General features: G+C 40.9%; 1 protein-coding gene and 2 long non-coding RNA genes across 4 annotated transcripts; 1 reads left to right on the forward strand and 2 right to left on the reverse strand.

Moving 5' to 3' along the window:
- Nucleotides 1-460: 460 nt before the first annotated feature.
- LOC129865429 (uncharacterized) lies at nt 461-5246 on the reverse strand. Its single transcript, XR_008761366.1, has 2 exons — nt 5162-5246; nt 461-3257 (listed from the first exon to the last, which is right to left on the reverse strand). It is a non-coding gene; the product is annotated as an uncharacterized LOC129865429 (long non-coding RNA).
- Nucleotides 5247-5252: 6 nt separating this feature from the next.
- On the reverse strand, nt 5253-12987 carry LOC129865428 (uncharacterized). Of its 2 annotated transcripts, none has more exons than XR_008761364.1 (4): nt 12582-12987; nt 9040-9186; nt 8780-8874; nt 5253-5339 (listed from the first exon to the last, which is right to left on the reverse strand). It is a non-coding gene; the product is annotated as an uncharacterized LOC129865428 (long non-coding RNA). The 2 variants fall into 2 exon arrangements; XR_008761363.1 differs by having other exon boundaries at nt 12456-12987.
- Nucleotides 12988-13963: 976 nt separating this feature from the next.
- Nucleotides 13964-16621, forward strand: LOC129864811 (permeability factor 2-like). Its single transcript, XM_055937097.1, has 4 exons — nt 13964-14266; nt 14626-14752; nt 15110-15193; nt 16100-16621. Exons 1-4 carry the CDS (start codon nt 14203-14205, stop codon nt 16170-16172), a joined length of 348 nt encoding a protein of 115 aa, XP_055793072.1. The 5' UTR covers nt 13964-14202; the 3' UTR covers nt 16173-16621.
- The last annotated feature ends 403 nt before the right edge of the window (nt 16622-17024 follow it).

The raw sequence follows: 17024 nt of genomic DNA on the forward strand, positions 1-17024 counted from the left end.
TCTGTCAGGAGGAATGGTCAAAATTCACCCAACTTATTGTGGGAAACTTGTGGAAGGCTACCTGAAACGTTTGACCCAAGTTTAAATTGTTTAAGACAATGCTACCAAATACTAATTGAGCGTATGTAAACTTCTGACCCACTGGGAATGTGATGAAATAAATAAAAGCTGAAATAAATCCTTCTCTCTACTATTATTCTGCCATGTCACATTCTTAAAATAAAGTGGTGATCCTAACTGACCTAAGACATGGACTTTTTACTAGGATTAAATGTCAGGAATTGTGAATAACTGAGTTTTAATGTATTTGGCTACGGTGTATGTAAACTTCCGACTTCAACTGTACAACTCCCTACTACATCAAACAGTTCAGGCTGGATCTGATTTACCGTTAGAGAAACTGTGTTATGTGCGCATTGAGCTCACAGAAAGAAAGAAACTCAGCAAAAAATAAACATCCTTACTGTCAACTGTGTTTATTTTCAGCAAACTTAACATTTGTAAATATTTGTATGAACATAACAAGATTCAACAACAGACATAAACTGAACAAGTTCCACAGACATGTGACTAACAGAAATGGAATAATGTGTCAAAGGGGGGGGTCAAAATCAGTTTTTGGTGTGACCACCAGCTGCTTTAAGTACTGCAGTGCATTTCAACCTCATGGATGGCACCAGATTTGCCAGGTCTTGCTGTGAGATTACCCCACTCTTCCACCAACGCACCTGCAAGTTCCTGGACATTTCTGGGGGGAATGGCCCTAGCCCTCACCCTCCGATCCAACAGGTCCCAGACGTGCTCAATGGGTTTGAGATCCGGGCTCTTCGCTGGCCATGGCAGAACACTGAAATTCCTGTCTTGCAGGAAATCACTCACAGAACGAGCAGTATGGCTGGTGGCATTGCCATGCTGGAGGGTCATGTCAGAATGAGCCTGCAGGAAGGGTACCACATGAGAGAGGAGGATGTCTTCTCTGTAACGCACTGCGTTGAGATTGCCTGCAATGAGAACGAGCTCAGTCTGATGATGCTGTGACACACCGCCCCAGACCATGACGGTCCCTCCACATCCAAATCAATCCCGCTCCAGACTACAGGCCTCGGTGTAACGCTCATTCCTTCGACAATAAACGCGGATCTGACCATCACCCCTGGTGAGACAAAACCGTGACTCGTCAGTGAAGAGAACTTTTTGCCAGTCCTGTCTGGTCCAGCGATGGTGGGTTTGTGCTCATAGGCAACGTTGTTGCCGGTGATGTCTGGTGAGGACCTGCCTTTCAACAGGCCTACAAGCCCTCAGTCCAGCCTCTCTCAGCCTATTGCGGACAGTCTGAGCACTGATGGAGGGATTGTGCGTTCCTGATGTAACTCGGGCAGTTGTTGTTGCCATCCTGTACCTGTCCCGCAGGTGTGATGTTCGGATGTACCGATCCTGTGCAGGTGTTGTTACACGTGGTCTGCCACTGTGAGGATGATCAGCTGTCCTTCCTGTCTCCCTGTAGCACCGTCTTACGGTGCTACAGTTAAATTGCAATGTCTCACAGTACAGACATTGCAATTTATTGCCCTGGCCACATCTGCAGTCCTCATGCCTCCTTGCAGCATGCCTAAGGCAGATGAGCAGGGACCTTGGGCATCTTTCTTTTGGTGTTTTTCAGTCAGTAGAAAGGCCTCTTTAGTGTCCTAAGTTTTCATAACTGTTACCTTAATTGCCTACCGTCTGTAAGCTGTTAGTGTCTTAACGACCGGTTCACAGGTGCATGTTCATTAATTGTTTATGGTTCATTGAACAAGCATGGGAAACAGTGTTTATAAAACCCTTTACAATGAAGATCTGTGAAGTTATTTGGATTTTTACAAATTATCTTTGAAAGACAGTGTCCTGAAAAAGGAACGTGTAACGGCTTTCCTCTTCCTCTTCATCCGAAGAGGAGGAGCATGGATTGAACCAAGACGCAGCGTTGTGATAAGACATGATATTTAATAAACAAAACAGAAAACACGACGAACACTTGAATAATTCCAAAACAATAAACGACTAGACAGACCTGGACGACGAACTTACATGAAACACGAAGAACGCACGAACAGGAAAAACAGACTACACAAAAGACCAAACGTACAAACAAACCGAGACAGTCCCGTGTGGCGCGACAAACACAGACACAGGAGACAACCACCCACCACAATCAATGTGAAAACACCTACCTTAATATGTCTCTCAATCAGAGGAAATGAAAACCACCTGCCTCTAATTGAGAGCCATATCAGGTCACCCTTTAACCAACATAGAAACACATAACATAGACTACCCACCCAAACTCACGCCCTGACCGTCAAACACATACAAAATAACAGAAAACCGGTCAGGAACGTGACAGAACGTTTCTTTTTTTTGCTGAGTTTATATCCTAAATGGAATTCAAATCATTTAACCGATGTCGGTCAATTAGTTGTTTAAAACAGAAAAATAACCAGCATTTTGGTTAATCGCTGAGCACTACTCTATGGTAGTGACAAGAGGAAAACTGATGCACTACCCAATTTCGAAATTGCACCTTGTGCATTCTACTACTACAACTTTCAAGAGTAAATTGAAAGCCGGACTGCGTTCCTTAAAAAAATTAAGAACAAATGATGCTGACCCCACAGTTTGGAACCACTGCTGTATTGCATGGAAACTAGACAATTTTTCAGTATGATCAACTGTAGGGTACCAACAACAGCAGCTGCATAGTCCAGCCTACTATGCGCCCTGTCCCTCCAACCAGGGTAAATGACGTGGTTTATATTTAAAACATGGGCTGACTTGGCTACATAAACTTTTTCAACCACAAATGATTAACTGGAATGAATAAAGAGTGGACTACACAATACAAACAAGCAGAAAGCAAGCTCAGCCCTGGGAGTTTTATTGGCCAATCATGTTGCTTCTCTGTGTCTGTTTATAGGATCCCTAGTCCTTCTTTTAAACATAATTCATATGAACAAGTACAAGGTTACTGCAGTTTGACAGAGTTTTCATCCTCCTTAATGCAAGGAGTTTTTCCAGGAGTTTAAAAAAAAAATCATATGGACCACCTGATTAGAAAAACTCTGGTCCCATCATAGCTCATTTTAAATATTTTTACAACAAATTTTAAGCATGTCATACCTTATAAGGTCTGGAGTTTTTCCTGGTTAGTAGATCAGGAAAAACTACAGGTCCAGGAATTTTCTTTCCGCCACATCTCTCTGGGACCACCACCTCTGGTCCTAATTAATTAAAAATAAATCAAGAAATCTGTAATAAATGTTGACGTTTTTGCCGATCTTAGTAAATTTTTACATCTAAGATGTTTGATGCAGTATTTCTCAAGTGAAATAATGTACATGAAAACGAGTATTCTCTCATTGAATGACAACAGACACATCATTGAATAATCCTGTCCATAATTCCAACTCCTACTAGCAGTAGTACTATTGACCAATCACAGACGAAGGGCGTAGACTTTGGCTACCGAACATAGACTTAACTCAAGAAAGAAATGTGTGCGCGAAAAGCTGTAAATAAACCTTCTGAACCCCAAAATGACTGGGAAGCATGGAACAGGCTGTAACGGTAAAATTCTTTGTTTGCCTTTTTATGTTAAACACATAAATAAATATTGAAATTGAGACAGACATAGGTATAAACACAAACGTTTCATATGAGTGGCCCTGGGAATATATACAGAGGCAAAGATAATAAACACATATTTGCCAGTGAAAAAGCCATATTACAACCAATAATTAATAAAAATATAAACGCAACATGAAACAATTTTTACGACTTTACTGAGTTACAGTTCATATAAGGAAATCAGTCAATTTAAATCAATTCCTTAGGCCCTAATCTTTTCACATGGTACTGGGCTGGGGCGCAGCCATAGGTGGGCCTGGGAGGGCATAGCTCACCCACTTGGGAGACTGGCACACCCACTGGGAGCAAGGCCCAGCCAATTATAAGTATTTTTTCCCCTTAAAAGGGCTTTATTACATACAGAAATACTCCTCAGCACCCCCCACACCCTCATGAGCTTAAATAAAAAATCACAGACATTTTCCATAAGAAACAAAAACGTTATTTCTCTCAAATGACAATTTTGTTTACATTCCTATTAGTGAGCATTTCTCCTTTTCCAAGATAATACATTCACCTGACAGGTGTGGCATATCAAGAAGCTGAATAAACAGTATGATCATTACACAGGTGCACCTTGTGCTAGGACAAAAAAAGGACACTCTAAAATATGCAGTTTTGTCACACAACACAATGCCCAGATGTGTCAAGTTGAGGGAGCGTGCAATTGGCATGGTGACTGCAGGAATGTCCACCAGAGCTGTTGCCAGAGAATGTAATGTTCATTTCTAAAACATAGCCACCTCCAATGTTGTTTTAGAGAATTTGGCAGTACATCCAACTGGCCGCAGACCATGTGTAACCACACCAGCACAGGACTTCCACATCCAGCTCATTTTGATTGGCTGGGCCTGGCTCCCAAGGGTTTTTTACCGTTATTTTACCAGGTAAGTTGACTGAGAACACGTTCTCATATACAGCAACAACCTGGGGAATAGTTACAGGGGAGAGGAGGGGGATGAATGAGCCAATTGTAAGCTGGGGATGATTAGGTGACCATGATGGTATGAGGGACAGTTTCGGAATTTAGCCAGGACACCGGGATTAACACCCCTACTCTTACGATAAGTGCCATGGGATCTTTAATGACCTCAGAGAGTCAGGACACTCGTTTATCGTCCCATCCGAAAGACGGCACCCTACACAGTGCAGTGTCACTGCTCTGCGTTATTTTTAGACCAGAAGAAAGAGTGCCTCTTAGACCACTTCCAGCAGCATCTGGTCTCCTATCCAGGGACGGACCAGGACCAACCCTGCTTAGCTTCAGAAGCAAGCCAGCAGTGGGATGCAGGGTGGTATGCTGCTGGCAGTGGGTGAGCCTATGCACTCCCAGGCCCACCCATGGCTGCGCCCCTGCCCAGTCATGTGAAATCCATAAATTAGGGCCTAATTCATGTATTTCCTTATATGAACTGTAACTCAGTAAAATCATTGAAATTGTTGCATGTTGCATTTATATTTTTGTTCAGTGTAGTAATTTGAAATAAGGTTGACTCACACAACGTTTGCTTGGAGGGATGATTGCAGAACAGAACTACAGATGATAAAGAATAACTCTGCTTAATCTATAGATTCATCCTTTCTCTGACTGCCTCTCGATGACGAAGCGAGCAAGTTTCTTCACCCAGCCAGAGTGAGGGTTCAGGCAGATCTTCCCTCCACTCACCAGACCAGCACTGGAAAACAAGACACAGTCACTGTGGTTGTACAGACAGCTCAAGACACATTCCCTGTTTATACAGACACTTCAAGACACATTCCATGTTTATACAGACACTTCAAGACACATTCTTTGTTACAGACAGGGGTTTGTCAGCTCATCATTACTCTCCAGATTTTATTACAGATGCTTTGTTAGGCTCATTTGCATCAAATGTCAGACTTTTTGGAAATGAGGTGAATCCATTTCTTTGGAAGTTGGAGTCATATTTTGGATGTTCAAACTGTTTTCACTCTAAAAACAGACAGGAGATTTGGGGTCATTGAGTTTGATACATGTACTCGTAACTTCATGGGAAATGTGTTACTTGCATCTGTCTGGAGGAATTGCTAACAAATGAAGCCCCTACTCCCTATAGACTTGGGTAGACCTGAGTGTATTGGACAGGTGAAAGCAATATGGCAACATTTCACCTGGCCAATCAGAGGTCAAGATGGATATACCACCATATTGTTTACACCCTTCCAGTCCTCTCAGATCTCCACAATTGCCTAGAGGGGCTAGCACCGGTCTCAAATCAATACCTAACCCTCACCCTTGGCCTTAACCCTTTGAGCCAGCAGATCTGTCAGGTCTAAGCAATATGGTGGACGCTCCGCCACTGCACTACTTATACCTACCCAGACCCAACAGATCTGCAAACATCAAGGGGTTCGGGCCAAGAGGGAGGGGTAGGGAGCTACAAAAGTTGCCTCGTTAATCCGCTGTATCTCTCCCAGAACTAGAACGAGATTCACTTTCTATAATCTCACTCCCTTTCTCTGCTCTGATAGACATCTCTCCAGCGTTGCGCGTCATAATTTATTTCCTTATAGAATCATAGCCGCGCAAAGGGTTCTAGAGGAGCTGCAGCACCCCGGATACATTTAAATAAATGTGGGGGGAAAAAATTAGAGAGTTAGACTACTGCTGTCTGTTCAGAAATAAATTAAATAATTCAGAATAGCGTAACAAACCTGTAAGGCCACCGAAACTCGCACATTGTTTGTTGACTAGCGTAAACAGTTTAGGACACTGATTTCCCATGGAATAATCAAGTTGATCGTTTATATGGACGAACAGACAGTGCACCCCAGCAATGACCAGCCACAAGCAACGCCTTCCCAAAAACTCTTCCTCAGCGTTATATATAACATTATACCATGAGAAAGCTTGTAATTTTGCCCCAGAGGTTCAATATCTTTTATTTTTAAATTGCGTAGCTGTAGAGTGTATCCCAAAAACAAGGCATAACTTACAGTTGGGAATGCGCTGCAAATATGTCAATGAACAAAACAAAACAGCAGGCAGACAAAAACAGCCCTTTCACAAAACACAGGTTGAAAAGCAATTGGCTCTTGTTGAAAAGAGAACATTCTAAATCGGTCTGCTGTCGGCTACCAAAATATTTGATCAAGCTCCAAATATTGTTTTACAACGTAAAACAAGAGCGAGAAAGAGGCTTTTGGCACGGAGCGCCTAGGCCATCACCAGCGAGTGGGCTGTGCATCGTTGGGTGAGTCAGTGAAACTGGATATCACTTTTAGGACTATAATTTACTCCTCATATTGTACAATATGTGTCTCCACACACCTAGGTCGAGGCTATTGATGGATTCAAGACAATGTCGTTTTTTTATTTTTTTATCTCAGATTCTCAGTTTGTCAGTGTCAAAGTTGCCTGTCATTTCGATAATTTGCGTGGTACTATGGTGCTTTCAAGACAACTGGGAACTCTGGGGGGAAATAAGGTCAAATCATTACGTCAGAAAGTTTGAGCTCTAGAAAGAGGCTCGAGTTCCAGACTTGGAATTCCGAGTTGGATGACCGTTCAAAATGAATTTGCCCAGTCGGTTTTAGTTTTTTTCCCGAGTTCCCAATTGTCTTGAATGCACTGGTCAGAAGTAGGAGATTTCCGAATTCCGAGTTCCCAGTTGTTTTGGACGCAGCATTAAAGATTATGCCAAGGTCTTCAGTCATGTAAAAGGATGTAGAATTGCATGAAATGCGTTTATAAAAGGCAAATATTTTCCAGGACCCTAGGCCACATATCCCCATGTGTGCAATTTCTGTAATGCCTCTACTCTACTGCTCTATGCAAATGTGATGATATGCATGCAATGTTTTATTATAAAGGTAATTCAATTTTTCTCATCCGGTACCTCCGAGCTCCCTAGGTTACCCCCCTCTTGTGCTCACTTTTTGTTCTGGCACCTTCCGATACACAAATGAAGCACTGCTATCCGGGCTTTATAAGATCTGGCATGTGTCCTCAATGTAGTCGGGCAGAAACTCGACCACATGAGTCACTCACATGACCTCTGTGGTCTTGCAGGGTGGCCCTCTGGGAAGGATCTCGACGCTCTGTCTGGACTCCAGCTGATTGCACAGGCATTGTCTGTTGTAATCCCTCCCGATTGAGTGCATACCAAGAACAATTAATCAATCTTTTAGTTCATACAATCCAAAGAGATTTTGTTGAAATATGTTTTCATTATTTTGTTTGTGTATTGGATAGAGACAGAATCCAGTATTGCAACACAAAAGTGTTTGCTCTCTACAGTTCCTCATTCACATAAACACACACACACACACACACACACACACACACACACACACACACACACACACACACACACACACACACACACACACACACACACACACACACACACACACGCACACACACACACGCACACACGCACACACACGCACACACACTGTTGGAGAGACATCTAAGGAGCTGGCCCAATGTTCAGTGTTTACTGATGATATTCAGTTGTAAACTGTAAAATGTTATGTACTTTTCACATGCCTCTTAAACAACAGCTGTAGACTAACAGTGAAATGGTTACTTACGTGTCTTTTCCAACAATGCAGAGTTAAAGACAAAACAAAATAGAAATGGCGACACAAGGAATACATGCAGAGTGAATAATGAGTTGATTTGCAGGGGTACGAGGTAATTGAGGTAGCTATGTAAATATTGGCAGGTATAAAGTGACGAAGCAACAGGATAGATAATTGACAGTAGCCACAGTGAGTGAATGTGTGTGGCGTCAGTACACATGTGTGCGTGTGTTGTGTGGGCGTATGTTGTGTGTGTATAGTGTGTGTATAGAGTCAGTGAGAGGGAGTTAGTGCAAAAATGGGTCAATACAGGTAGTCCGGGTAGTCATTTCATTAGCTATTTAGCAAGTCTTGTTCAGCAGTCTTATGGCTTGGGGGTAGAACCAGTGGAGGCTGGTGACTTGAAAAATTGAGGATCATGGGAGACCCACGGCATAGGCGAGTAACGCACGGAGACGACAAAGTGTGTTTCAAAAATCATCAAAGACTAATTATTTCAACCTAAAGCATTTAATTAAGACATTTATAGTACCATGTTATGGGGAATGGGAATGAGAGTGCTACTTACACTGTGTTGGAAAGGGATCACAGCAGTGATTGAATGAGGTAATGAGGCATGAGTTGAGGTGATCCGAGGCTTGACCAGTGCAGGACAGGATTTGACTGGGAAGACAAAAAACAATAACACAACACACTACGCAGTTAGACAAAAGAGCTGAGAATGAGTTAGTCCAAGCAAGGAGTAAAATCATTGATGTGTAACAATGTGATTGTGTATGTGATTGACTCGACATACAGGAAGAAGAGAAAATATAGAGGGGTACTCACAGTGCTTGGAGGGGAAGCATTCAATATGCCAGTGGAAGAGCGGGCACATGAGACGTTGTGGCTTCAGTTCATGTCAGGAGAAAGTTGACAAAGGTAGTGGAGTGGAGTAGTCCTCACCTCTTAATCAGGGAACAGGAGGAGACTTAGCTGTAAATACAAATAGCAGATACATTCCATTACAGCTGCGCCGTCGTAGGTTTGGACAACGAGTTTGTCTATAACTTAAACTCAGACATCTCAAAATGCATAAAGTCAAACACAGACTGCGCCTCTCGCCCACTTGACACATCAAAGTATCTCAAGAAACGTCCCTGAATAAAGCCCTGATCATCCACATATCTGACGATAACTGACAACTCCAAGCAGACTGGTGGCACCGTAGGTCCAAGAGCGGTGGGGGAATTTTTACTCCCTGGGGCCTGGAGTTTTTCCTTATATGTTGACCTAACTAGGAAAACTCTGGACCATATAAGGTATGATTAATCAGTTGTAAAAAGGTTTTATATGGGCTATGATGGGACCATATCTTCCTAATCAGGTCACATGATTTTTTTTTAACTTCTTGAGAATACAGGGGGTGCTGTTTCGCATTAGCATAATTGCCTCTACAGACTAAACTGCCTCTTATTCAATTATTGCTGTTACTATATGCATATAACCATATAGCATTGGATAGAAAACAAGCTATGGTTTCTAAAACCGTTCCAATTGAGTCTCTGAGTCAAACACAGGTCATTTCACAGCACTTTCCCTGAGCCTGAAAAAGATTGCAAGATGTGTATGCTCGCTTCAAAGCTCTGCCTATATATGGTCACGCCACCTATGACCCGAATGACACTTCCTTCTTCTTCCTCTGGGTGTCTGGAAGACGTCAGAGGAGAAATTTTTTGTTTATCTTGTACTGACGTGAAATAAGACTTATTTCTTTAGCGTGACCGACAACTTCCGGTTTCTGAGATGCGCGTTTTCAGAGGTGGCATTGTCTTTTGTTATGCTGACGTTATGGATGAAAACTATCTCCGTGTCGAAGTTTGTTTGCTACATGTGACCATATCACCGTAATGTATGTTTTTTCAATATAGTTTAATCAGATTATTAGAATTTTTTCGGGAGTTTTGCCGTGTTCCGTTCTTTGAGTTTTTTAACTTTGGGAATTGACCGTGCCAGTCGACCAGTACCCAGGCTAAATGAAGAGGGGAGGTTGCCATTGTGAATGGATTGAACGACTCATCAGGACTAAGGACACCTTGATCAACATTCTGATGAAAGACCAGCAATAGTAAGACCCAATTTACGATGTTATTTCATATATCTGTCGTGCATGTGAACTGGTCGCGCGCGTCCAGCTGGTTTTGGCTGGCCTGGTTATGCTAATTAGCGATACATTTTGTTTTCGCTATAAAACATTTAAAAAATCTGAAATATTGTTTGGATTCACCAGATGTTGGGCTTTCAATGTCTGTACGCTGTGTATTTTTTCTGAAATGTTTTAAGACAAGTAATTAGTTATATAACGTTGGTCTCTGTAATTGTTCTAGCTGCATCAGCACTATATCAGATTGCAGCTGCAATGTAGAACTGTGATTTATACCTGAAAAATGCACATTTAAAAAAAAAAAACTATGCTATACCATAAATATGTTATCAGACTGTCATCTTAAGAATTTTTTTGTTGGTTAGTGGCTATCAATATCTTAGTTTAGCCGAATTGGTGATAGCACCTGATGGAGTAAGAAACTGTTGGAGTAAGAAAATGGTGTCATTTTGCTAACGTGTTTAGCTAATAGATTTACATATTGTGTCTTCCCTGTAAAACATTTAAAAAATCTGAAATGGTGGTTTTATTCACAAGATCTGTGTCTTTCATTGGGTGTCTTGGACTTGTGATTTAATGATATTTAGATGCTACTATTTAATTGTGACGCTATGCTAGCGATGCTAATCAGTGTGGGGGGTGTGGGGGGTGCTCCCGGATCCGGGTTAGGTACTCTGTAGAGGTTTTAACTCCTGAAAAAATCTCCTGGCCCTAGGGGGCCCTGAAAACTCTGTCAAACTGCAGCTACCTTATATTTGTTCATATATATAATATTTAGACAAGATTTGGAGGGGGATTTCCTCTACCCAGACACATAGACAACAACCGATAGACAATAGAACTCACAGGGCTGAGCTAGCTTTATGCATGATTACATCATGCAGGCCTATTTATTTTTTCTTTTACCTTTATTAAACCAGGTAGGCTAGTTGAGAACAAGTTCTCATTTGCAACTGCGACCTGGCCAAGATAAAGCATAGCAATTCGACACATACAACAACACAGAGTTAGACATGGAATAAACAAAATATACAGTCAATAATACAGTAGAAAAATAAGTATATATACAATGTGAGCAAATGAGGTGAGATAAGGGCAAAAAAGGCCATGGTGGCGAGGTAAATACAATATAGCAAGTAAAACACTGGAATGGTAGATTTGCAGTGGAAGAATGTGCAAAGTAGAAATAGAAATAATGGGGTGCAAAGGAGGAAAATAAATAAATAAATACAGTAGGGGAAGAGGTAGTTGTTTGGGCTAAATTATAGATGGGCTATGTACAGGTGCAGTAATCTGTGAGCTGCTCTGACAGCTGGTGCTTAAAGCTAGTGAGGGAGATAAGTGTTTCCAGCTTCAGAGATTTTTGCAGAGATTCTATGCAGCTGTAGCACTTACAAAACATTTACTCACATCTGTCATCACTATTATGTTGATTCATTAATTTCAGTTAATCATTATGGATTAAAAACGTATATGCAGCCTAGCCAGCCCAATTTTGAATATAAACTCAATTTCATCACATTCACGTTTTTTTCCCGACACACAAACGGACTATAAACACTGTAATGAAACAGGCAGGGAGCAGGTCTCGAACCCTCGACCTTCTAGCCCGAAGTCCGGCGCGCTATCGACTGTGCCGCAAAAGCATGCTCAAGCGGCAGAGTCGATTTCCGCGCTTAAAAACCCAGGGTCGTTACAACACATAACGGTACCAATTAGTTTACATTAACCAGATGGACAGTGCGCATAGGCTGTATGCAGCTAGCTTACAGTTGATGAGACTGAAAAATAATATCGTTTTCATCCCATACGGCATGTCAGTTTTTTTATGTTTAGGTGTAGTTTAGGCTGCTGCAACATTTATATCATTCGTTTTTTATTGTGTCTGTCCGGAGTGATTATGTGTTATCATCTTTGCTAAATAAATACCAGAGGAAAGTGGAAAGCCTACTTGAGAACACGCGAAAGAATGCGCTGCGTCACTCTCTTTAATATTTTAATGGATGCTGTGCTGGAATCATTCGGAATTGTTTTCGACATACCAGAAAAGAGTCGAAAGTTCGATAAGTTCAGCAAGTAAAGTATCGTAACGTGCAATTACCTCTGCAAGCTCCTTGTAGTTGCCCATGCCCAAAAACGCAGGCAAGGTGTGCAATACAGACGGCTTGATGAAAGGCTCCCTGTTAACAATCTAAACTTTTGATCAGCTGGTATTGAACGCCCTCACCTTTTTGTTCATCTTCATGAAACTGATCTCAGGCAGAGGTCGACCCTCGCTTTTAATTCACACCTTTTCCGTATACCCCAGAGAATGAAAGGGGTTCTTCGACAAAAAGTCTACAACATTTCCAGCAGCGTTGGCTATTCTACCATTCTGGCGCAGAAAACTGCACACTCGCGCTGGTACAGTAGCTAGCTAGCTATTTAAATTGGCAATTTATTTAAATTTGCCTTGCTTTTACTGGACACAAAAATAAAGTTAGAAAACCAAGAAAACAATTTATAATATACTTCCTCAGTCTTCTGTAATTTGAAAAAACTTGAATTGAATAATATCCCAAAAACGCTTCACGTTCACTTTTCACTCATTAAACAATGTCACCAAGCTTCTCAACACATAGAACCCCCATAACGCTCAGTGGCACAATCCCAATACAACTCAATAGGTTCCGTTCTCTGATGCTAATTCTATGATTGGATGGACAATATGTCAGTTCTTCCTGCTAAAGCTTTGATTGGTTGGAGGACGTACTCCGGAGTGGTCATAATTACCATGTACACTACTGTTCAAAAGTTTGGGGTCACTTAGAAATGCCCTTGTTTTTGAAAGAAAAACACTTTTTTGTCCATTAAAATAACATCAAATTGATCAGAAATACAGTGTAGACATTGTTAATGTTGTAAATGACTATTGTAGCTGGAAATAGCAGATTTTTAATGGAATATCTACATAGGCGTACAGAGGCCCATCATCAGCAACCATCACTCCTGTGTTCCAATGGTACGTTGTGTTAGCTAATCCAAGTTTATAATTTTAAAAGGCTAATTGATCATTAGAAAACTCCTTTGCAATTATGTTTGTACAGCTGAAAACTGTTGTTCTGATTAAAGAAGCAATAAAACTGGACTCCTTTAGACTGGTTGAGTATCTGGAGCATCAGCATTAGTGGGTTTGATTACAGGCTCAAAATGGCCAGAAACAGAGCACTTTCTTTTTAAACTTGTCAGTCTATTCTTGTTCTGAGATATGAAGGCTATTACATGCGAGAACTTGCTAAGAAACTGAACAGAACAGTGCAAACTGTCTCTACCAGAATAGAAAGTGGAGTGGGACGCCCCGGTGCACAACTGAGCAAGAGGACAAGTACATTAGAGTGTCTAGTTTGAGAAATAGACGCCTCACAAGTCCTCAACTGGCAGTTTCATTAAATAGTATCCGCAAAACACCAGTCTCAACGTCAACAGTGAAGAGGCGTGTTCCTCTGTTGAGTGTCTGTGTTCTTTTGCCCATATTAATCTTTTATTTTTATTGGCTAGTCTGAGATATAGCTTTTTCTTTGCAATTCTGCTTATAAGGCATATCTGTCTTCAAATAAATCCAGAGTGAGTGCAAGAAACAGTGAGAGTGAGAGACAGCGAGAGAGCGAGAGAAAGGGTTGACATGAAACAGCCTGCTTTGAATTCCAAGCTCAAGCGGACAGATGGGCAGCTCTTCTTCTATTTGCTAAACCACTTGATTAGCAAAAAGACCGCCACACACTCATCCCACAACAGAATCATCCTTAGAGACCATTAGAGTCCTACAGTAAAGCTGTCATCCACGGGGTTGTATGTAAACGTATATCACCATGAACACCGCAAGCATAACCATCATTCTGCTCACCCTTCTGTCCATCTTCTCAACAACTGAAGGTAAATAATCATTCATTCATCACTTAATATTGTATACTTAATTATGTATTTTATTACCTTACTGCATTTATAAGCCGGGTACTTGCATTTGAAGTTTTAGCAACTAATCAACATTCCAGTAGTGTTGGCGACTCTTTACATGACAGTGTTCTTATTACTGGGTTATTATCCATGTTTATACAAATGAATAACTAATGTAACTACTACTCATTGTTATACTGTGTTTACAGCAGCAACCCTTACCCTAACTCTAGCTCTAACCCGTAACCATAGATATATACACATGCTAGAAAAACACTGAAATTGAACCAAGAGATTTAACACAAAGCCATTGTGCTTTCCACCCTACCTCTCTATAGGGATAAAGCAACCACTGGTTCTACGCTGCCTTTGCCCCAAAGTGCAGGCTGGTCTTATTCCTTTCAGGGATTTGAAGAGTGTGTGGCACTTCTCTCCTCGCCCACACTGTTCAAAGACTGAAGTCATGTGAGTGTATCCCTCCAACTGATAAATCAACATAACTGACCATTTATAATCAGTAACCGGTATGATTATTAATCCATTTTGACAATGATCTTCTACTCAGAATAAGTAAAATTGTTGTTGTCCCTCAAATGATAAATCGACACCTTGATAGTTTATCATCAGGTTAATTGTTTTGACAGTGATCTTCAGACTAAGTGTTAAAGACATGAAAGTAACTTGTGATTTAAATCAAGTTTAAGAATTTGCTCAAAGGGTACTGGTGCACATTTTGAAGTGAATTAAAAGGATAGTTTGGAATTCCTGACCTTGAAAGTAATCTATGGATCATCTATGAACTATGCCTTTAATTATTTTCAGTGTCACACTCAAAAGGGGAGGTCAACTCTGCCTGGACCCAAAGAAACGTTTGGTGAAGATTCTGGTGGAGAGATCAACCAAAAGGTAATAACAATCCTTAACTGAATAATACAGTCCATGGCAGTGCATTGCTGCCATTGCCTTGTATTAGCGAAATCATAGCCTGGTCCCAGATTTCTTTGTGCTGTTATGCAAGACAGCACAAACAGATCTGGGACCAGGCTAGCCAGATCATTGTTCATGATCAACATTAGGAGAGATAGTCTACGATCTACAGATGCTCTTAAAACCTCTTAAGGATTGGACCCTATTTTTTTTCTTCACCTATAATGACATACCCAAATCTAACTGCCTGTAGCGCAGGACCTGAAGCAAGGATACGCATTTTCTTGATACCATTTGAAAGGAAACACTTTGAAGTTTGTGGAAATGTGAAATTAATGTAGGAGAAAGTAACACATTAGTTCTGGTTAAATATAATACAAAGAAAAACATGTTTTTTTTTGTACCATCATCTTTGAAATGCAAGAGAAAGGCCATCATGTATTATTCCAGTTCAGGTGCAATTTAGATTTTGGCCACTAGATTGCAGCAGTGTATGTGCAAAGTTTTAGACTGATCCAATGAACCACTGCATATCTGTTCAAAATGTTGTATCAAGACTGCCCAAATGTGCCTAATTGTTTTATTAATACATTTTCAAGTTCATAATTGTGCACTCCCCTCAAACAATAGCATGGCATTCTTTCACTGTAATAGCTACTGTAAATTGGACAGTGCAGTTAGATTAACAAAAATGTAAGCTTTCTGCCCATATCAGATATGTCTATGTCGTGGGAATCTTTTTTGTTACTTACAACCTCATGCTAATCACATTAGTCTATGTTAGCTCAATCGTCCCGCGGAGGGGGGGGGGGGTGACACCGATCCTGTAGAGGTTAAAAAAAGCAATGTCCTTAGCTAGTGACTTGTTTGTCTTCTATTTTGCAGAATGCGGGAGAGCCAACGTTCTAAAGAGGTTGGAAGCGTCACTCCTGCCCTGTTACACTTGTCAACCAAATGATGGACATGATTCAACTGGACTGCCTGCCCAGTGCCCAATTCTGATGCATCCACTAGAATACTATGAATCCTATTGGGATTTTGCACTTGGAAATAATTATCTTGAGTGGAAGGGTAAATGTGGCATTGTATGCTCATTTTCTCTATCCATGCATGACTTCATTGCTGTCTCATATATCACACCCTAATATATCATGTTATATGAATAATATGTCTATTCATTGTTTTAGTATGTTTATTACATATAATATGTTTTACTACTTATATGTTCATTATATCTTCATCTGTGAAAAACACAGGTAGGGTCAGAAGGAGGAGTCCTTAAGAAGAGAGCTGCATATAGGTAACTGAAAATAGTCCTTTATAACAGAACTTAAAGACAGTGTCTGTCTATTGATGCTTTCATTTTATAACTTGTCCAAGCAAGCAAATAAAAACAACATATTCATATCTGTTGACTGTCTCTGTATAATGTTCCACTTTCCGTCAAGCCTTTGGTTTCCAGAAAAAAAGCTCTACAGCAAAGACAATGGCACAGATATTGGCAAACTAATGTCGTTCCATATGTCCCACAATTCCCTATATAGCACAATACTTTTGACCAGAGTCCTATGGGCCCTTGTCAAACATATATAGAGAACCAGGGTTCCATTTGGGATGCAGCCAGTGTGTTTGACGCCTTGACCTGTGATGACAATGTCTCACACAGTGCCTGCAGAAGCTGCCGCATGTGACTTACTGTTTAAGGTTATTACTAAAGACAATGAGGACAAGTCATTGCATCTTCTTTTTATCCTGGCCAAAACCCCAATTTACCAAAACACAGAGGTCTTGGTATGGTGCCAATCATTTT

The sequence above is a fragment of the Salvelinus fontinalis genome, chromosome 11 (genome assembly GCF_029448725.1).
Source record: "Salvelinus fontinalis isolate EN_2023a chromosome 11, ASM2944872v1, whole genome shotgun sequence".
Taxonomy (NCBI): domain Eukaryota; kingdom Metazoa; phylum Chordata; class Actinopteri; order Salmoniformes; family Salmonidae; genus Salvelinus; species Salvelinus fontinalis.

Coding starts and splice junctions, on each gene's coding strand:
- LOC129864811 (XM_055937097.1), top strand. CDS start 14,203: ATGAACACCGCAAGCATAACCATCATTCTGCTCACCCTTCTGTCCATC. Junction 14,753..15,109: donor TGTTCAAAGACTGAAGTCAT/GTGAGTGTATCC, acceptor AATTATTTTCAG/TGTCACACTCAAAAGGGGAG. Junction 15,194..16,099: donor GTGGAGAGATCAACCAAAAG/GTAATAACAATC, acceptor TCTATTTTGCAG/AATGCGGGAGAGCCAACGTT.